This window comes from Empidonax traillii, unplaced genomic scaffold (genome assembly GCF_003031625.1).
Source record: "Empidonax traillii isolate 1590-97213 ecotype Southwest subspecies unplaced genomic scaffold, ASM303162v1 scaffold713:size524338, whole genome shotgun sequence".
In the NCBI taxonomy this organism is placed as follows: domain Eukaryota; kingdom Metazoa; phylum Chordata; class Aves; order Passeriformes; family Tyrannidae; genus Empidonax; species Empidonax traillii.
The window spans coordinates 133581-156549 of record NW_020955906.1 but is presented as its reverse complement, the minus strand read 5'-3'; the positions used below and the strand labels follow the sequence as shown (position 1 = coordinate 156549).

Here is a 22969-nt window from a genome sequence, read left to right as displayed (position 1 = left end):
AATTTCATCAAAAAACTTTGCTGAGTGATTATACTTCAAGCGGTCCCGTCAGTATTTATGGATCCATGGTGACGCTTTCTCACTGAAGGATCACCAGTGGTGGTATTTGCACCTGCCAGGCAGTATTCACATGACCTTACTAAATTTAGGGTCTATTGCAAAGCCACTTCTGCACTGGCTGTGCCGTCTGAAGCTTTGAAAGCTCATCGGCAGCATAACCTTGGATTGCCACCAGCTGGATATGTGCCACATTCTGATATGCTGTGATTGCAGCTGGGGGAGGCCTGAATTCAGCTGCTGTGAGATGTTACTTGTTTATGCAACACATACTTTAGAGATCTGTAGGTTAAAATCAAACATTGCTCTTAGTGTACACAATTATTATTATTATTACCTGTCCCTGTTTCTTTTCTTTGAAAAGAAATAAAACAGAGGCTGTCAAGCAAAACACACTAGAAAAAAAAACAACAGCAACCAAAGAGCAGATTTAAGTTAAAATGTGGTTATCTTCATGTGTCAGTAAGGAGGCACTGACAGTGGTCATGTATCCTGAAGAATCTCCCGGGCCTTTGAAACACCATCAACAAAATTCTTCTGAAAACTTCTTGCGTGAGGAGGGTTTGAGCACTGATGGCATGCAGACTTAGGAGACAAAACCAAATTGTTTGTGTGGGGGAGGGAGATGTTTTATTTCTATCGTCTAATAGGCCTAGTCTCTCTCATTCTTATTTAGCTGACCAACTTAAATCTGTAAACACAGCTTACAAGGAGCAAACATCAATACTCTAGGCACTGCTTGAACTCCCAAGTAATTAGAGTTTGAATATCTGAGCATGTGATATTTCAAAATGTCTAAATGTTGTCATTGTTTCCCCTGTCATTGGTTACAGGTGGGGTAATAACCAGCCTGAGACAATTTTAATTTGACCCTCAAGGTGCAGTATCTTCCTTTTCAACTTGGCTGCCAAGGGGCTCGTGGCCCCTTCTTACCCATTGGAAACTCCTGGCCAGCCAGCCAAGAAGCCAGCCAGCCAGTGACCTTCCCAGAAGACAGAGTGGCGGTTTGGACAGCAAATATGCAGGCACCTTTGTGCCTCATCATGTAATCTGCAAAGCCTTGCTGTGCCAGGAGCAAGGTGGTATAGACAGGAATCACCTGGTGAGTACCAAGCTCTCACCAGTCTCTCCCCTCGCGGGAAAAGGCAAGAAGGTCTCATAGTCACAGCCTTGTCTCAGTGGCTGCTGGCTCGTAATTCTTGCTGCAACCACATTTCACCACGAGAGATCAATAGAGAAGCTGTGGTGTATGCCTTCAGCTGACACAATACACCAAACATGTTCAAAGCACTGAAAAACGAGTCTGTGTGTTGAGATGTGGATGGCAGGCAGCTGTTGCTGTTTTATGTTGCTGGTGTTAACCCTCCAACCATGCAGCAACCTCCAGACACCGCATTGCAACTTTCCCGAGCTCCAGTTAACTATGTATTTAAATAGTACCTAGTGTGACATAAGAATTTGCCTTCCAGCAAAGCTTACAGAAATGTATTTCATACACTAGTGAATTCGAGGAGAAAATAGACTTTCTGTGTTGATTACAGAAGCGCAGCCACTTTTACTGTCACCTTCAGGGCACCAAAATCTGAAAGGCAGGAGACTTAATTGTTCAGTATAAAAATGATCGATTTAGCAATTTTGAATTTAAATTGAATCAAAACCAGAAAGTCTAAAAAAGCACTAAATTTGAATACAACCAGAGTATTTTAACTTGGACAAACTATGGTTTTGAGGCAAGTTCTGGATACTAACTTTCAAGGACAATGAAAGTCAAACCCTTCAAAGACTTTTCACCTATGTGCATGACCTAATGCTCACAGTAATTATTAGGAGGCTCTTATACTTTGTATACTTATTTTTTTATAGAGATGAGTAGCAGGAAATTTCCAGCAAGCAAAAATATAAAACCCAAAAATGTTAAAAACCAAAAGGTATGCAGACACACTAAAAAACAACCTAAACTCCATGAATAGACTGTGTTCTGCCACAGCCCTCTATTTCAGTGCTGAAATACTTTTTCATAAGATACTCACTGATAACTTCCTGTTTATAATACAGTTAAGAAATACAAAAATTTTATTCAAGCTTTCTAATGTGCTTTTTTGTTCTTCAATCAGTGCAGAGTATCCTTGTAAGCAGTGCTTAAAACTTGTACTTCCTTTTTGGCTTCTCTTTCAACAATACTAGGGTCATTGTCTGGCTCTGACAGGAGGGAGTTGGATTTTCTGGCTGGCTGTTGAGTAAGCATCAACTAAACTGGAACTACAATAGGAGCAAGAAACAGGAAGAAACCAGTTGGTAAAATACAATCATAGGCTGGCAGGAAATCAGTGACTATTTGTCACTCCTTCTAAAGAGGAGAGAAACAGTTGGTGGCAGATATTCAGTACCATCAAGTATCCAGCAGAGAGATTTCATCTGTTTTTTCTCCATGCCAGGATACTCAGAGTTTTATTTCAATGTAGACCATGGCTACCTGGAGGGTCTGGTCCGAGGGTTCAAAGCTGGGATCTTGACAAGTGCAGACTATGTCAATTTAGCACAATGTGAGACACTTGAAGGTAAGTTTGATGTTTTATTTTATTTAGAAAGAAATACTGTTGCTTAGAAATTTGAAAAAAGCAATATAAAAGACTGAAATATTGAGAGCTTATCTTAAACCCAGAGATAACCCTGATGTCCTTTGAGAACTGTTCTTATATTTAAGCTAATAGCTTTCAATAGACTGTGATTTGTGTGCAGACTTTGATTTACAAAGCAATACAGATGATGGGATTTTCTGGTTTACTGATGAGGTTTCGAAATCTCATCCATGGAGTTATTACGGAGATTGGTAACCTTCTCACAGATTTTAACCATACTGTAGAACAGTTCAGGTATTGAAGTTTCATATCATTTCAACTGGATAAAATAGTTCCAAAAATCTTATTAAAAGCTTACCATTTGGCTCTAAGTTTCTCTATAAAAGAGATATAATTTTAGTAATTTATTGCTTCACGTGTTTTAGGATAATGAGAGACGTTCTGCTTACCAGTAAGAGAAAGCACGACTCCACAGAGATAAAACTTGGGAAAATAGGGGGGGGGGGAAATAAAAGCAAGCTCTTTTCAAGGTGACTTTGCCACAGTAATAAAGAGAACACACAGTAGTTTCCAAAACAGCTTTCCATGGCCAAGACTGGTCACAGCCTGCTCAAGGCAGACTTGTACAAAGAATCATATGACATACCTCTAGACACTTGGCAGGAAAAAAATGCAACAGAAAAAAAAAATCACCTTTCTAAAGGAACATAAAGTTCATTTCCCTGGCTCCAAAATGAAAGCTGTGATTCATCTTGCAGATTCAAACAACTGCACATAGAAATGCACATAGATATTTACCTGTCAGCAGGATTAAATTCTTCTCATAGTTAAAGAAGACATTGTCAGTAAAATCAGTGTGATCTAGGCAATAATCAATCATCCAAGTGCATGTACCTACTTCAGCTGATAACCTGAAGAGCTGTATCAGCTCTCCATTTCATACAGGGTCAGTTCAGACATGGAGAACACATGTATAAAATCACTCTGGGAACTGAAATCTATTCTTTATGTCAGCTGGACAAAATCAACGATGTCTGTATCCTGTATGTTCCAGCACTTGTGATCTATGCAATTTAAAAACTTCACAGACACTCTTCATATTGTATTTAGTTGTTTAAGTCAAAAAGTTCTGCTCCACGAGTATACAGACTTCAGGAAAAGCTAACAGAGTTAGCAAACGTCTGTAAAAGACACAGAAGACAGAATGGGGGGATTATTAAACTTTGCTCTCACTTCACTTCTCCCTCCAGAGGAGTTCGATAAATGATGTTATCTAAATCTTCATGCAGCGAAAAAAAGAAAAAATTCCTAGTTACTTCTAAATAAAAAGAAAATATACAGGTTTAAAAACACACACACAAAAAGGATTATCTATGCCCCTCCCAGAAGAATCTTAGCTAACTTAGCCAGCTAACAGATTCCTAACAGTTACCTACCAAATGCATTATTTATAATGTAAATAAGAGAAATATTGGATTTCTACATGACACTAAACTCTCTGCACGTATTGGATACTGTAATATTGAACTTGCACCAAGAGTGTACAGTGCATCAAAACCACAGACCCCTACCTCTAAAGTAAATTTCATACACTGTCGTTTGCTTCCATTGAAAAGATTCAGCAGTGATTTGTGATGTAGTACTGTGGTGTGTGTCAATAGTGCCATCAGTTCATGTCTTCAAATTAAAAGGTAACAAATTTAGCCTATTCTGCATTCTGTGGCATAGCACCACACCACAAAAAATGGCCTAAGTTAAAATCACTATAAATATGCTAAAACAAAGTAGGAAAAAAAAAATCAAAACCACTCAGAGTAACCCATAAATAGAATAAAAAGGATCTTTTAATTTCAAAGTGGTTTTGATATCTCTAGAGAGGAAACCATAATGTCAGTACAGAAGTACCACAAGAAAAACTGTAGATTAATGCATTACATCTTTTTGATAATCACAGAGCAAGTATAACAGTGAGAAGGAAAGAAAAAAAGGAGACTGCTAACTGACTTATGATACCCCCGTGTCTTCTCAATTCAGGGCCATACAGACAGGCTTCCAGGTTAACTTAGATATCCTTTTGGGCTTGATTGAATTACTGTAATTTCCCTGTGAGCAGCATGTTACTAGTTTGGTCCTATGTCATCATCTGTTTCAAAGGAATGAGATTCCCAGAGCAATCTTGCTGGTAGTCTTTGAAGTAGAGTACTGATGTGTGTTAAATTAAGTGTTTTATTCCTGCCTTACTTATTTGTGTGATGGAAAGACTCCTGTTCTCTAGGAAACTGAGTCATAGGACAAACATTCCACCTCTTCTTCCAACTTATCACTGAAATAAGTTTACCTAACTTGCCAGAGCCAGTACTCACCAGTATGTGGCAGCTGTAATAACAGTGTAACTCAAAGAAAAGTGCAGCTAGTTGGGAATTTGGCCATCAAGGGAGGAGTTAGACAAGTTCCCATGTACTTGATGCTGAGAGACCAGGTTGACACTGTTCAAGTTCTCACAATAGTCTTTCTTTCTGAACAGGATCACTCCTGTCTTAACAGCGTCATCTTAAATTAGTTTCCCTCTGTGCATTAATTCCCTTTACTCATGCTCTTAATTGTGTTTGATTGCTGTTCAATTGTGAGTAAATCATGTGATTTAAAATCACATTATCTAAAGTCATAATTTTCCTATATATAATTTTCCTTTGTATAATTGTATGAGGAAACACGCAATACAGGTGGATGACAATCATACTGACAGCTAAAATACAGGAATTTTCTTTCCTAGGGATCTTGCTGACATGCTGAAAAACCCAGAGAATTTTTAAGTCTCCAAGAGAGCCTAAGAAAAGGAACAGATACCATCAATAAAAAGTTTTGGTGAACAGCAATGTCTGAGATCCCTGTAGTGCTCAGCCATCTAATCCTGCTGGGTCACCAGCTCACGTTACTAGCAAAAGTGTGTCTGAATGAAAGAGTCCCCAGATCTTACTTATGCCAACAACAGAGAACTATAATTTAAGACCAGCAGTTCACACTGTGGTTCATCTGTGGTTCATCTGAAAAGGAATTGAGGAAAGTTGGAGTTCTCTCTGTGTAATAAAGTAATTTTATCTAATTTCACCATATGCCAGGTATTTTTACATACTTTGCAATAAAAAAGAGGAAGTAAAAATGAATAATTTTCACAGGAAATGTGGATATGAAATCAAAATATTATTGATTTAAAAAAAATTAGTCTTACACATTTAGACTCATTTCTTGGTATAACTCTGTGTTTTTATTTAAATCTTAATCTTGCTTATCTTTCTTTCTTTAGTTAGCAGGGTTTCTTTTTGTTCATATTTGGATTATCTTTCTTCTTCCTACACAAAAGCCTGTGCTGAAACTACGATTATTTCCAAGAATCCGATTCTGACTACTGAGAGACGAATTACCTCTGCCTTCTTTTGTAAAGTTTTGTGATCACTTTTATAATTTTAAGAAGCAACTGATTTACACTGCTAGCATAATTTCAGTCTATTGAAGGAATATCCAGAGAAATCCGAACAGATCCAAAGTGCTAGCTGAGTAAGGCTGTCCTATGTAAGAGTGTGTTGATGTGATCTGATACTGTTTTGATGGTTAGACTATTTGGTGAATAAGAAATGGGTGAGTGGTTGCATCCAGAGCGTAGTGGTCAATGGCTCAGCGTCCAGATGGAGCTCAATGACAAGTGGTGTCCCTCAGGGGTCTGTATTGGATCCAGTACTGTTTAACATCTCCTTCAATAACATAGGCAGTGGAATTGAGTGCACCATCAGCAAATTTGCAGATGACACCAAGGTGAGTGGTGCAGTTGACACACCTGAGGAATGGGATGCCATTTAGAGGGATCTAGAAAAGCTCAAGAATTGGCCAAATGTAAGGCCCTGCACCTTGGTCAGAGCAAATCCTTGTATCAATAGAGGCTGAGACAGGAAGGAATTGAGAGCAGACTTGTGGAAAAGGACTTGGGAGTACTGTTGGGTGAAAATCCAGGCATGAGCTGACAACGTGTGCTCACAGCCCATAAAACCAACTATGCCCTGGGCTGTATCAAAAGAAGCTTGGCCAGCAGGTTAAGGGAGGTGATTTTTCCCCTCTACTCTGCCCTTGTGAGATACCACCTTGAGTACTTTATCTGTCTCTGTAGTGCACAACATAGGAAGGACATGGACCTGTTGGAGCAAGTCCAGAGGAGGTCCATGAAGACGATTGATGAGCTAGAGCACCTCTCCTATGAGTAAAAACTGAGAGAGTTGGGATTGTTGAGCCTGGAGAAGGCTCCAGGGAGACTGTATTGAGGCTTTTCAGTACCTATAGGGGGCTTACATGAAAGATGGAGACAAACATTTTAGTAGGGCCTGTAGCAATAGGTCAAGGGTAATGGTTTTAAACCTAAAGAGAACAAATTCAGACTAGTTATAAAGAAGAAATTGTTTACAAGAAGAGTGGTTAAATGCTGGAAGAGGTTGCCCAGAGAGGCTGGAAACATTCATGGCCAGTTTGGATGAGGCTCTGAACAACCTTGAATGGCAGCCAACTTGCATAGAAAACTCTGAGGTTTATCTCAGTAAGCTAGAGTGCTAGATGTAGGGGTTTGAATTCACAATGTACTAATTGCTTTAAGTCTCAGTGTAGGCAACCTTATTGCATACTAAGAAAGCATATGCATGAGAAAATAGGCAAAAGTAGCTAATTTGCAAATTTGCTAATTTGCAAAAAGTTTGCTAATTGCAAATTAACTTCCCTTACAGGTACACCATTATTTCAGTCAGTGGGAGGTTGTTGTCCTTTTCCATAACTATCACTTCAGATTTTAGATGGAAATCTAATTATTATGAATGTTCAAAACATGTAACAATATCCCAATCTATAATTTACAGTAGTTTTAATATAGAATTTGAACATAATTATCCATTGCAGCAGGAACTTTTCTAAAAGGAAATGTTAAACTCCTTTGAACACTAAGAACTGATTCAAATTCTTACTTTTCGCTCACGGTAAAAAATGGATAGCAGAGAAAATTTGTCAAACAAATTCTTTGATAGCATGAAAGCTTCTTTCAACTTTGTGGTCAAACTTGTTTTCCTCAGTCACCAGGGTTGAGAGCTCAAATGGAATATGTCACAATAACCCAAGTTTTTGGAACAGCTTCTTAGAATTTTCTAGTCAGAGCCATAAATCATACAAAGCCAAACCAGAAATGCTAAGAGTGTAACTCTGCCCTCTCAAGTGTTCCACTGCAGAAGCCATTTGGAGTCCAGAACGTGAGCTAGGCAAGATGTGTTCTCTCCTCTTCTTCAGGTAGCCTGATAGCAGAAGATTATAATCTTACCTGATGTTTAAAAGTTTCGTACAAAAATTTAAGATCTTAATGAAGGTAAAATATGATTCCTATTGATGCATAACAGCCTGTAGGAGTGCAGCAGATGAAACAACTAATGTATTATGATGGTGCAAAATCAGTGAAACCGAAACATTGAACAAACCTGATGAGGAGTAGTAAGTAACACTCTGTGTGGCATGGCTGAAAAGCAAAGTTGCTGGTGAAACTTCTGACAAAGGTGTAAATTATTTGTTCTTTCCTGTTCTTTCTTACAAGCAGTAAGTCTTACGGGTAGAACACAGTATAAATTTACATTAATTTTACTTTTACACTATATACTAAACCGATGTAAAAAACTTTTCAGTAGAGGATGATCAGATGTTTAGTGTGAAACCATGTAAGAAATTAACATTTAATTTTTTAAATTTGGTGTGCAGACAAAAAAAATAACAGTTTATTCTCATGATCTTCCCTGAATCTAATTCCAGACCTGAAGTTACATCTACAAACCACAGACTATGGCAACTTCTTGGCTAACGAAACTGGGCCTCTCACTATTTCCACCATTGATGATAAACTGAAAGCAAAACTGCTCACGGAATTTCATTACTTTAGAAACCATGCTTTTGAACCACTTGCCACTTTTCTGAATTTTATCACGTAAGTAATATTATGACATAGCTTACCACTCAGACTCAAAATAAAAAAGTAGTTAAAAGTTAAAATAGTGTAAGTGCAATGTGTTGGAATTTCTACTAAACTTCAAACCCAGCAAAATTCCTTTGATGCTGCAACACTTACATACTTTATTTGCAAATATAAGTTCATCATATACATTTATATGTATAAATACTATCTGTATCTGTATATAAATATACTATATGTATAGCCTTTGTAACTATTTATTTTGAAGATCAGAAGCACATTCTTTATGTGTACAGTGGCAGGAGAAGTACTAGATATTGGGAAAAACAGTCATAATTTTCAAACAACTTTTAAGTCAGAGAACTTGCAAAACTGAAGTTTGGGGTGATGATTCGTGCAAGATTAACAATTTCATGATGTATAGGGCAGTGATTTAATTCCTCAGCATGTGGCAAGTTCTAGGCCTTTTTTAAAAGGGGGAACAACACCACACCCAACCCTACCATACTTTTTATACTATTTGAATATCAAGATCAGAACTTTATGTTGCGTATTGCAAGATACATAGGTTCAAGTAGCTACTTTTAAAAGTTCAACTGCTTTTTGATGCTAGATGAAGAGAAAGCTCCAATCTCAATACCATCATAAACAGATGAAAGTTGTAAATGGTTGGCTTAAACAACTTTAGGAAGAGGGATCTGCTTTATAAGAGTTTAACAACATGGATTAGCCCAATGCCATAAACATCCCAAGGGAATAGCATTCCCATTTCCAAGCCACGGACAAAAGCTCTTATCAGCCTCTTAGACAAGAAAACTAGTAAGATGATAGAAAACTTCTACTGAAAAGAGTGATAGAGAAGTGATAGTGATAGAGAAGAAATCTGTGGGAACCTGTCCTTCATTTTCTCATGGGATGATGTTTAAAGTTGAGTGAGAAGAAAGGCCTAAGACTGGACATCTGCATGAATTCTGCTGTTTTAATAAAAAGATTACCATACACTTCTCTGTCCAGTACCCCCTGCTTTGAGTCTCTTTTCCAAAACAGTCATGTTGTTTAAAACTAATGTGGTGTTACTTACCTGCAGAAGTTTAAAAACTTCTGTTGGTTTTTTATGAGCTGTTCATACTGAGTGAACATACACACTAATAATACTTTTTAGTATTATTGTTAATTTTCAAAAATCTTAGGTTTGTATTTTTTCAAATGAGAAATTATAAAGATAATTTTTTTTTTTTTACTTTTTCTTTCAAATACAGATACAGCTATATGATTGACAACGTAATTCTTTTAATAACTGGCACATTACATCAGCGACCCATAGCTGAACTTGTTCCCAAGTGCCATCCACTGGGAAGCTTTGAGCAAATGGAAGCAGTCAGCATTGCCTCAAACCCCACCGAGCTCTTCAACGCAATTTTGGTTGACACACCATTAGGTAGAAACACTAAATTTTTTCTTACTTTCTTCTTGAAACTATTAATCCTGTATTCTTAAGAATAACATATTTCCTACTGGATATGTTGTTTTGCTAAAACAAAACATGAAGTATGGATCAAGCACTTCTGAAGTGGTGTTCAGGACATATTATGGTAGTGTTTATTAACAGCTTCTATATCCACCTTGGATAGCAGACACAAGAAAACACGCTACTCAAGAAGTGTAGTGTATGTCTTTTATATCTGAAGTAGTCACTGATTTAGAGCATCTAGATCTTTTATTTCAACACCTACGTCTATAATTTCAAAGTATATCCTCACTAAAGATCAAGCAGACAGCTACTAGTATTAGATATTGTGGTAGAACCTAAATTCTCTCTTGAGGTTTGGACATGGTTCAAATATAAAGAGAAGTCCTATTTTGAAGAACTAAATTTAAAAGCAAAACAAAGAAAAGTTTGGGAATGTCACATTATGAAATTAAGATGAAACTCTGCTCAATGTGCTGCTGCAGCCAATACAAACAAAACCTAACAAGCTGTGGGGCACTACTGTGAAGGGTACTGAGAATAAGATGGAACTGGATGCATCTGAACATATGTGAAACCATTATGTGCCCTCATCTTCAGACCAGGAGGGATTTTGGGTTCTGCTTCTCAAGAAGGTGTGGTAGGTTGGCCCCAGAGAGAAAACAGATTCCCACCCAGCCACTTGCTCATGCCCTACTCCCAGCACAAGTTAAGATCACCTACAAAGTATTGTGGAAGGTAAAGCAGACTCAACCTGGGGAAATTAGCTTGATTTATTATTGATTAATATGAATATAATGTAATTAATTACTGATCCAGACAATAGGAAAAAAGCAGAAATGAATGAAACATTTAGACACTTGGGAAAATATCTTTCCTCCAGCCTTTTCCACTCCTTCATTCCAGGCTCTTCTTTTCCCCCCTTAATTATCACTGCAAGTTACTCTTCACCCCTCTAGAGAGGCAGTGAGTGTCATAAGAAGTGGGGGGAGCTTAGAGTCATAGAATCAAAGAACAGTTTAGGTTGAAAAGGGCTTGAAAGATCACCTAGTTCCAAACCCTTCTGCTAGCCCAGGTTGCTCAAAGCCCCATGCAACATGGCCTTGAACAATTCCAGGGGCGGGGAAGTCACAACTTCTCTGGGCAACCTCTTCCAACATCTCACCACCCCCACAGTAAAGAATTTCTTCTAATATCCAAACTAAACTTATGCTCTTTCAGTTTGAAGCCACATCTTCTTGTTCTATCATGCCCTTGTAAAAAGTCCCAATCAGATACACTTGCTTGGCTGAGAGGCTCAGCTGTGCCCTGTGCTGGATCCTTGTTGGAGCTGGATGTGTCCAGCAATGGTGTCCAGCAACGGGCAGCCCCGGCTTTCCCTCACAGAGGATGCCCTGCAGCACGCCCCCATGAGCACTTGGGCACCAGCATCCTGTACAGTGAAATCAGAGAAGGGACAGAGCAGGACAGCTAGAATGAACAGGGCTGCTATGCATGGACAGACCAAAAATGCCGGACTCCAGTTTGGAGTGGATAAGGGTGATAAAGAGATAAGGACAAGGTTTAGAGTCCTAAGGGCAGAGGTTTGTCCACAGTAAGCTACGAACTACTGCTTACCAAATCCCTCAGAAGACCAAATCCCAGCAGAAAACCAGTTTTAGAAGAGGTAAACTAAAGTAAACTACCTTTTTTTTTTTTTTTTAAACATAGCTAGTAGTAAATTTCTGAATTTTTTTTTTTTTTTTTTGCTAAAGAAGTTTGTAAATGACAGAAGCATTAGATCTTTAAAACAATGGGACCAATCTACAGGGTATAGATCTATGAGGAGATACTACCAGGAACTCTCAGGGCCACACCTCCTGGTGTTCTCCATCCAAAATCTGGATACTGGAAGAGTAGGAAGGGAGAAGACCACAGAACATGGCCAGGGTCACATGCTCTCCTTAAATACCATCTTCCATCGCCACTGTTTGAGACAACACTGACATGCAGCACTGCTTTGCTCCCCGGCAGAGCTCAGGAACGGTAAGAGTTTGGCACACGTTTGTTGGTTATGAATACAGTATTTTTAAACAGTCCAGCTGCACAAATGTACTTTGTCCAACTCTCTTCCTGCTCAAAAGCTTGCTCTCGACTCAGTTCTGTGCAGCATCCGGAAGCACAGATGGTCGAGGTCAAAGCTTGTGCCCTTTACCAGTTGCAACCTGTTGCTTTTCCCCCGCTACAGACATACTCGAAGAAGAGGGAAAGTAGGAAAGAGGATTCTCCTTAACAGTTGAAGAATACCTGCATGATTTAAGACAAAATTGTTTTTCATGTCTCTCACTTGAAAATCTCCATAATACCCAAACTATATACTTCAGAGAAGATTAGGGCTTTCATTAGCATTCCCATCTGATTCGTTCTGGAGACGTGGACTCTGGCTGCAGCACTGATTGATTCTCATTAAAATAGGAGGGAGTAGGAGGATAAGGGCAAAATCAAGAGGATTTCTCTTCCTCTCTGTTATATCACTCTTTCTTGTACAACAGGAACCTCAGATCCTTGTTCACACACTGGTGAGCAATAGACAGGAGATGCATATTATCAGTATGCAGATTTATTACTACAATATTGTAAACTCTGCTTTCAGCTGCTTTCTTTCAAGACTGCTTGTCTGAAAATGACCTGGACGAAATGAACATTGAAATAATGCGCAACAAACTGTACAAGGCAAGTGTTTGCAACATAACAATAATATTTGGGGTTTCTCAAAGCGTCTCAGAAAAGGTCAGGATCATTAACCCTGTTTTATGGAGGGGGAAAGAGAAGCATGGTGAGATAAAGCAAGCTGTCTGAGATCATCTGGTTGATTTCAAGTCCAGGAATCAAATCCAACTCCTCTCCTTTCTACTCCAATGTTTGGGGAGTTTTAAAATTGTAGGTCTGCATCCAAATTCTAGTTTAATATCTCATTAATGAAAATGCTTTAGATATCAGGCTAATTTCCAGATCCATTTGTTTATGAATAACCCAGTTATCCACCAAATGCCACAGAACTGTTAGCTCCTAAGCAAGCCTAGACAGGCTTTGGTTAACATTTATTTTTATTTTTATAAGGAAGATTTGATTTGGAAAAGTCTAATTGTTTTGGATCTAGCTAACATGATTTTTACTTAAGGATTTTGTATTATTTTCTCCCTTTTAAAATCCTCTTTAGCACTGCTACAGTACAATGCTGTAAGGATATGCATCTAACATGACTTGCATTTTCAAAGTACTTTACAAATATTAGCACACAGGTCACTACTCTTTGGTCTCTTTAAAGGCTATACATACTTCATTCCACTAATGGTTCCTCCTGGCACATTTTCTCCAAATTCTTTGTTATTGTTCTTTCACAGTGGATGCCTCAGACTGCAGGAAGTATATTCTTACAGTGATCTGATTGTACTAGGGAGAAAGAAAAAAATCTTCTATTTGTCTTACAAATGATATTTATAAATTCCCAAGCCAATTCTTTATTGTTAAACATTTTGCTACTTCTCTCATTCAAAACAGCATCAATTATACACAAGCATTTTAATTTTTTTCATATATTTAAATTATTTCACAATATTACTAAACTAGACACTCTTTTTTGATTTGATAACATACATATTTTATTCTTATATCCTGCGTGGATATTTACATTAATATATCTACATTTATTAAATCTATTTTTTGATTTTTCTTCTTGCTCGTCTAAGTATTAGGGGGATCATTCTGCAAACATATCTAAATTATTAATGTATCCTTTCTCCTCTGCTTCACCTGTCAATATGATCAATTATGCTTCAGCTCTACTACTATATTTCCATGCAGTAGATCCTCCTTGAGATCTCTGCTTAAAATTCACTTAACTGCATAGTTAGTGACAACCTCTTCTAACAAGATTGTGCAAAGTTGTAGCAAATACATTTTTATAACATAAATATTCCCTAAGACAGTATTGGGGGATGGAGAGGTGGGAGGAACAGCATCTCTGAGATATTTACTGTCTTTGCTGCACAGGTAGTTTGAAATGGGTGCAGATGCCAGAATCCTTAATAGATCAGAGGGCTCTGACGACCAGTATTACAGAAGCTTCGTCTGCTGTTCCGTCCTAATCCAGGGTTTAGGGTAGAGCAGTAGGGATTAATTTGTGTATCCTCATACTGCTGGCCCAACGGCCGTGGCATAAGCCCAAATCCCCTCCTCCACACACTATAAATGAAGAGTTCCCTTCAGCCATCTGCTTATTATGCAGTGGAAACTCAATGGAGCTCAAAAAGTTCCTTCTTTAGAGATCAAATAAAACATAATATTTGTCCTATTATAGTTTTTGAAAACATTTGAACTCAAGTTGTAATAGTAATACATTTGAATTTTAATATTGCAACTTTCAACTAAGTAATTAAGCACATACTTGAATGTGAACTCATAAGTGGAATTATCAGAGTTAACAAAAGCATTTAAAAGTGAGGTTCATGACTATGTGCTATCCTGGTCCAGATCTTAAGCAGTGTTTAAAATATTTTTCTTCTTCTTTCATGAAGTCTTATCTTGAGGCATTTTATAAGTTTTGTGAAAAACAAGGTGGCACTACAGCAGAAATAATGAGACCTATTCTCGAGGTAAGACAAATTTGGTCTTTATACATTAAAGTATTCCACAATGTTGTTATATTTATCTTATTTTGTTTTTCCTGTTCCTCTCTCTCCATTTACAAAGTTATCTGTCAAGTGTTTACTTCTCCTCTAAATATACTTGTTTTTCTAACATGTAATATGTTCTAGGATGACTTTTACCTCTTGACTAGAGAAACAGATAGGCCACTACTAGGGAGGAGCCAATCTCAGTTAATATTTTTCTATAATAAAGAGCACAACAGAGTAATGGGTTCACTAATCTCAAATGGTTGCCATTTAACATTTTTCTGCATTATGTAGAAAAACTGAATAAGTCATATATTCTTACACTTTCTAGAGCTCAAAATTAAATTTGAGATAGTTAAGGGCTGGTATTACTGTATATTTACTAATCAATAATCCTTAAGCTTTGTGGTACTGTTATGTTTGTCTACTCTCCTATTAAAAGTAGGGGTTGAAGTTAAAGTTGAGTGACCTTTGGAACTAGTGTCATATAAAAAAGTCCAACATTCTATGATACATTTTTCTCTCAACTCAGAAAAATTTAATATTTATTTTTTCCATGACATACAAAATTCCTAATGTTGTTCTCCCTAAAGCATACTCGTATCATAATGAGTGATATTTTTGTCTCTGTTACTGCAATAAAAGATGCAGAGATTTCTAAAACTGAGTTCTCAGCATTCAGCTCCCTGTTTCTCTCTTTTTTTTTTTTTTTTTTTTTTCCCCACATGCTTTATCACTATTCTTTGCAGAGGTTGAGAGCCAGATCACCCACTTGTTTCCAGGAGTCTTTTTTCTGGATAAGCAAAATTTACACCCTGGAAGCTGAACAAGATTCACTGAGCTCTGATGACATCAGAATGAAAGTTTGAATTTAGGAGAGAGCTAATAACCATGGGAGCTCATTCCTGAAGGAAGAATGATTTCTAAATTACATTTTACAGAACAATATCCTAAACCAGATTGCAATTTCATATTTTATTTAACCAGGTCACAGTGTTTCAGTTTATGCTCTAAACAAAATATTCCTAATCAAGTTAAATTGTACAGAAATTAAGCATTTTGACTATTTTCTGAAAAATAAAAATCAAGAGATTGGCTGGCAGAGATAAAAGTATTTCCTGCAGTTGATTCAGATTTTTCAGAAAGTTCATTTTTAGCTGGAAATTCGTGCTGAGAGCAGATTATTCACGAACATTAGTTTAAGCATGTTGCAAAACTATCTTTATACCAGTGGTAACAATTTAGTCTATGATAAGCTTCTTTAAAATCCCTATCTAATGTCAATCAGCCAGGAGGATAAACTTTTCTATGGAAGATTTCCTTTTCTATAACATTTTAATAATCTGAAGACACATGCAGAGCAGATCACTAATGGTTGGATTCACAAAAAGCCAAAGTTTAATTATTCAAAAGAATACTTGCTATTTATTTTGTAATCTTATATGTAAGACTACCAACCTGACTCTATCAGAATGAGGTTGAGGTATTTAGCTCCCCAGCTCCTTGATACCAGCCACGATACCAACCTTCCACATTAATAGTCCTGACTCTCTTCCACCTTGAGCAACACACACTGCATGTTTAACTCTGAATCTGTCAAGAAACTGCAGGACTGCACTGCAGCCAGTGCTGTGCCTGTTATCAGGGCCCCATGCTAATCCTGAACTAGCAGACACTCTACTTCTGTCTCGTGTGTGGAAACTAAATCACTTTGTAAATGGTCATCTTCTGACCCCACCTCTACCTGCAGCAAGTTGCCAAGTAACTGCCTCATGGCCTCACTCACTATGGAGAATCTCACATGCTAATAATTTGATGAATTGAGAGGTCTGCATGGATGGGAATGATCCTGCAAATTTTCTCAAACTGGGAGCCAACAGGAGCAGAACCCAAACCTGCTAGCAATTGCATCTAGAATGTTTTTTACCAAAAAAAATATTACAGATTTAACCCCTAGATTCTACATGACTTTATGGAGTTAAAAAAAAGAGAGTATGTATCCTTCTAAAACAGTTTCACTAGGACTGATATGTCTGATCATATTAAACAGGAAAGTGAAATTTGGCCCTGTTATTCATTAGCTAGAAATCTTTTCAAGCACACTTATTTTCTTCTATATTGTTTACTCATTTTCCTTACTCCAAAGTCAGTGCCAGGGGGTGGCTGGTTCCTGTAATTGTTTGTGCCAGTACACAGAAGTAGATCTGTGAATATGCATTTAATGGCTAAAGTGGTAGATTTGTGTTGTAACTGCAGCCTTATTATTCAACAGAAAAGAGTATATTTCTGCTTAAAATAGCTCAAATATTCACAGCATAAGAAATTTTGTAAGATGCCGAAAATATGCATATACTGTATATACTTAGAAGACTTTCCTTGCATAATCCCTGCAATTAGCAAGGACTCTGCTGTTCTTACAATGTGAAGCTAAGAAATAAAGGAAACAAACAAAAGCGTAGTCAATTTAGTTCTCAAGACAGAAGAAAAAAATTAAATCAGAGAGAAAGGAGGAAAGATATTTTTATTTACTATTGTATTTTTAATTCATACTGTAAGAATGGCAAGTGAAATTTTGCCTGGTGCAAAAGAACAACCTGAGGTATAGACATTGGAATGATTTTCAGTCTACTGCTGCACTGCAAATACAGATACTACAGCCATCTAAACCTGGCAGAAGAAATATAGCCTTTGATTCTATGTATTAAAAATTAACTGGTATTTGAAACACTTAAAACTTTAACTTGGTAAGTAAACAGCTCCCTCCACCATATTAAATTAGCATTTTAAATATGTGCATTCAGAAACTGTTTTTTTTTCAGGATTTTCATTCAACCTTTACTACCAACAACACCTGGAGTTACCCCAGAACACTGCTATTGATTCTCAGTCCTTTCCTGTACTATTATTATTTATAGGAGTGTTATGTCACATGTGAGGGTGTGAGGAGATTTTTTTGTTGTCAACATCTGGGTAACTAAGCAGGGAAATGAGCAAGCAGCAGAGATGATATTTTTAGTACAAAAATCACAGAATAAAAGCTGTGGTTGCAAAACCCTGTTTGATTTCCTAGTTAAAATTTAACATATACTTGCATAGAAGGATTTACAGTTTCTAAAATAAAGTAGGTTTCCAATGCTCTCGAGTCGACTTTTTTTTTTTTAAATTTTCATAGTTTGACTTACTAAAAAAATACAAAACATCCACACCTTAATTTAGAATGAAATGCCTAATAAAACACTTCTTTATTCTTTGTTTTGCATATTAAGTTTGAGGCAGACAGACGTGCCTTTATCATCACCATTAATTCATTTGGCACTGAGCTGAGTAAAGACGACCGAGAGAAGCTGTATCCAACCTGTGGAAAACTCTATCCAGAAGGCTTACACCTGTTGGCCAATGCAGATGACTACGAGCAAGTGAAGTGTGTTGCAGAATACTATGCAGTATGTAAATTAATTTAATAAAACAAAAGGCCAAAACACAAATACTTACATCTCTTGATGTCAGCAAAATTTTAAAGAGTATTCACACAAGTTAAAAGCATTTTCGAGAGAGGAAAAAATCAGCAAAGAGACTAAAGTTCCCATCAAGATGTACATGGAATTAAAGGTCTTTGATATGAAGACATAAGAAATATTATTACCTTCATGCAATAGAGAGATCCTCTTACAGTGATGTTTAAATAAGACCAAATCACATCCTAATAAACAAAGTCTTTCTACTCTGTTTACCCTCCCCAAACTGAGTTTCTCTTCACAGCTGCTGCCTCCAAGATTTTGGAGCATCGGCATGAGTCATTTCAAAGTGAGCTGGTCAAACACTTAACATGGTGCAAAGCTGATTTATTGCTACTCTACTGTAAAAATTTCCTTCTGAAAAGTTTTCTCTAAATTACTAATTGACTCAAAGAAGTAGATGAAGTTGTTAATATTGATACAAATAGTACTGTTACTACAGATTAATCAACCTACAACACTTGACCTATGAATCAACTGTTGTACTCTGCCTACCTATAACATTTGTGCTACCCCCAAGGAGTAGCACAAAACAAAATGTTGTCTGGTCAACTGCTTTTTCCCATAAAAACCCCACAAAGCTGGAACTGTACATCTGATCTTGTGCATAAGCAGAGCACTTGAATCATGAGTTACCATGTCAATTTGGTACAAAACAAGACCATTCATGTGATGGCGGGATATTTAGATTAACTTGGAAACGATTTTATTAGACCTGTACCACACTTCTACTTTATTGGAACAACAAACCAAACCCACAGAGAAGGAAATTACACAGAAATGTAACATGCAAGAAATCAAGCCAAATATATCTGCACAGGATGTTCCAGGATGTCATATCAGACAAATGGATTTGGGGAAAATATTAATGTAGGTAAGGCAAGTCCAGCTGACTATCGGAAATAAAATGAGCAACCATGTGAGGATCAGAGTTCATAGTTTTGGCTCCATTTACAGCTCTGGCTATTTGTACAATTTGTACAAGAAGTTCAGTGCTCTCTGTCCAAAGGAGTGAAAGGTCACGTGTCTTTCTACAATAAGTCTCTTTTAGTGCCTTTAGTAAATTACTTTAAATTGTAGGAAATGACAGTAAGAAATACAAGAACAAATGTGATTTTCTTTCTTTTGCTGACTATGCTTTTAACTTTTGATTTATGAAGAACTGTAATCTATACATGAGTTTTTCTATACAGAAGGATTACTTAACATAGATTAATTCATAAAGTAATGTAAGGTATCTGTGCTGCACAGAATGCAGAAGTACCTTATTTCCATGTGGTGGTTTTCTATGCTTTCAGGAATACAAGGCTGTGTTTGAAGGTGTAGGGAGTGGCAGTGGAGAAAAGACACTGGAAGATGCATTTTTTGAACATGAGGTAAGAGCTTCTAACCTTAAAATAAAAAAATGAAAGTTACCCACCTGAAATAATATTTAAAACAAGAATGAGGTACTACGCCTTTGATTCTACTATAATGCATCATTCAGCTTTGTGTTCAAGAATATGGATTTTCTATGGCTGTCAACAAATGGCTGAGTCAAAATACAAGGATTTACCTTTTTAAATAAAATTAATCCTAGGACATTCTTCTGAAGACTGACTATAGGGTTGCCAAATCTGAGAATCTGTCCAAAAGACATCTCATATTATCCACTTAATGAAATTTCTTTTAAGTAGTCCACTGAACAAGGTATTTAACCATTATCCTTTATTTCCTGTAAAGCTGCTGTAATCTATTTCCAAAATTATTTCACAGATGACATTCCAATTACATCTATACTCAAGAGACTGCTAAATATAGTCATGGTTGCAAAGTTACATAGGAATCTTGATCAGAAAATCTACCATAAAAAATCACATTTGCTTTCTTTGATATTTTATCCTAGAATCATAGAATCAGACGGGTTGGAAAGGACCTCTGAGATAATCAAGTCCAACCCTTGATCCACTACCACCACAGTTACTAGACTGCGGCACTAAGTGCCACATCCAGTCTCTTCTTAAAAACCTCCAGCGACAGAGAATCCACCACCTCCCCGGGCAACCCATTCCAATGCCTGATTACCCTCTCCGTAAAGAATTTCTTCCTAATATCCAACCTAAACCTCCCCTGGCAGAGCTTGAGACCATGCCCTCTTGTCTTACTGATAGTTGCCTGGGAAAAGAGACCAACCTCCACCTGGCTACAGCCTCCTTTCAGGGAGTTGTAGAGAGTGATGAGATCACCCCTGAGCCTCCTCTTCTCCAGGCTAAACAATCTCAGCTCCCTCAGCCTCTCCTTATAGGACTTATGTTCCAGTCCCTTCACCAGCCTCATTGCTCTTCTCTGGACCTGCTCCAGCACCTCAACATCTTTCCTGAACTGAGGGGCCCAGAACTGGACACAGCACTCCAGGTGTGGCCTCACCAATGCAGAGTACAGGGCAAGGATCACTTCCCTCGTCCTGCTGGCCACACTGTTCCTGATGCAGGCCAGGATGCCATTGGCCTTCTTGGCCACCTGGGCACACTGCTGGCTCATGTTCAGCTTCCTGTCGATCCAAAATCCAAGGTCCCTTTCTGCCTGGCTGCTCTCCAGCCACTCTGTGCCCAGCCTGTAGCGCTGCAGGGGGTTGTTGTGGCCAAAGTGCAGGACCTGTCACTTGGCCTTGTTGAACCTCATTCCATTGGAATCAGCCCAACTCTCCAGTCTGTCCAGGTCCCTCTGCAGAGCCCTCCTGCTTTCCCATAGGTCGACACTCCCCCCCAGCTTGGTGTCATCTGCAAATTTACTAATGGTAAACCAAATCCCCTCATCTAAATCATCAACAAATGAAATCAATAAAAACATAACATGTGTTTCCTCTTTTCTGCAGGTAAAGATGAATGTGCTTGCATTCAACAACCAGTTTCATTTTGGAGTATTTTATGCCTATGTGAAGTTAAAGGAACAAGAATGCAGGAATATTGTATGGATTGCTGAATGTATTTCTCAGAGACACAGAACCAAAATTAACAACTACATTCCCATTTTTTAAATCTTAGAATCTATAATGCCTGAAAAGATGCATAATTTCTTAGAATATAGGAAAAATCCTTTTTCAAAAGTTAGCTCTTACCAGATGTTTTAAATTGTATTAATGAGCCTCCCTATATATACCAGTATAGGAAAAAAAAATCTTGTAATTAGAGATATGAGTACTTCATAAGGAAATATTCATGGTAATATTAATAGTTTTGTTGGTAGATTTGTTCCCCACTCTCCTATTTTAATTTAATTGATCAATAAAAACTTCATGCAAAGTCTTAAATACATATTCTTTCTCTTTTGTGGAAGCAAGCTTTGTATCAATGACATTTGAAAAGCTCTTTAATAGCTTATTTTTGAATTAATGGCTTTCTCAAAGGGCCAATTAAACCACTACTATCTCACACTTAGGGTCTTTTTCATGGCACACAAGATTGTATGAAGGAGTTAATACACAAATAAGAGGGAAAGTCTGAGATTTCCCTTAACAAGTCTCAAGAGGGAACTTCTTGACCCTACCTAACTGTAACACCTCTCTGCAACTAAATGTAAATCACAGAATCACAGAATATGCCAAGCTGGAAGGGACCCACAAGGATCACGGAGCCCAACTCTTAGCCCTGCACAAGATCATAAGTAATTCCAATTTCATTGAGAAGTTTTCATGTATTCCTTTATGATCAAATGATGTGCACTGTAAGGGTCAAACAGTGGGCCTCTGATCTACTCCACAGCAACACAAATATCTCCACCCAGCACATCAAAGACACAGTCTTTATGTATGCACTAGGGAAGATTACGAAACATGAATGAAAATACCAACCAAGTCTGTATCAGTTTTACATCAGACACAAACAACACCAGCTCTGAGCTATTTGAGGACCTGGCTAAGATCAGTAACTAAAAATAGAGTGAAGAGTTGAAGCCAGATTTTAGCAGGACAAGATTAATTCTGCTGAAGAAAAAGGAAGTATTTTGAAAGCCATATCAACATTTTGCCTTCCTATTTCATTCAAAGAATTTACCCTTTTATCTTTTAAATAGGCCGCACCTTGGCTTTCTGCATGACTCCTCAGTTTCAGGCTGCACAACAGCAAATTTCAGTCTTCAGCTGACTGTTCCTTCAGTAATATGATACAGAAATACAATCCACTTCCTGCTGAGTAGACAAAAAAATAAAATATATCTGATGTCAACACCTCGGACTTATGGAAAACATGTAGGTATCGTGGTTTTAAGAACTGAGACATAATACAGCTCTCTATAATACGTACATGTGAACATGCATTCATACATAAAAAACTAGAAAACTTTGTGGTTTCTTATAGCTAAAACTACATTTCTTAAATGGTAACTGTCATCAGAGGGTTATATCCCAGAACGTTGCATACTCATTTGATGCACAATTGAGAAGTTTTACTATTTACTGTATTGTGAATATCAGAGGACCTTATATTATTACTTAAAAATATGTTCATAGTTTCCTTTAGAAGTAATTTAGTAGGAAGTTAGAAAATTTAACTAAAAATTAAAAAAGGAACTGAAGATTTCTGGATTGCAGTTTCATTTTGGCATGTGTAGTTGCTTCCTTGCACTGCTTTTATGTTGGACTACTTAATTTGCATTTCCCAGGCTAATTTGTGACCAATGCTTTCCAGTTCATACCTATATCACAAACTGCATCGTAAACTTTAAAAAAAAAAAACAAT

At 37.4% G+C, this 22969-nt stretch overlaps 1 protein-coding gene across 1 annotated transcript; it reads left to right on the top strand.

Annotated features, from left to right (window-relative positions):
• The first annotated feature begins 2365 nt into the window (after positions 1-2365).
• On the top strand, positions 2366-21538 carry ATP6V0D2 (ATPase H+ transporting V0 subunit d2). The gene is made up of 8 exons (XM_027900161.1): positions 2366-2615; positions 8460-8631; positions 9876-10054; positions 12717-12796; positions 14641-14718; positions 18006-18182; positions 19553-19630; positions 21109-21538. The coding sequence occupies exons 1-8, from the start codon at positions 2486-2488 to the stop codon at positions 21268-21270; spliced, it is 1056 nt and encodes a 351-aa protein (XP_027755962.1). The 5' UTR covers positions 2366-2485; the 3' UTR covers positions 21271-21538.
• Positions 21539-22969: the final 1431 nt, after the last annotated feature.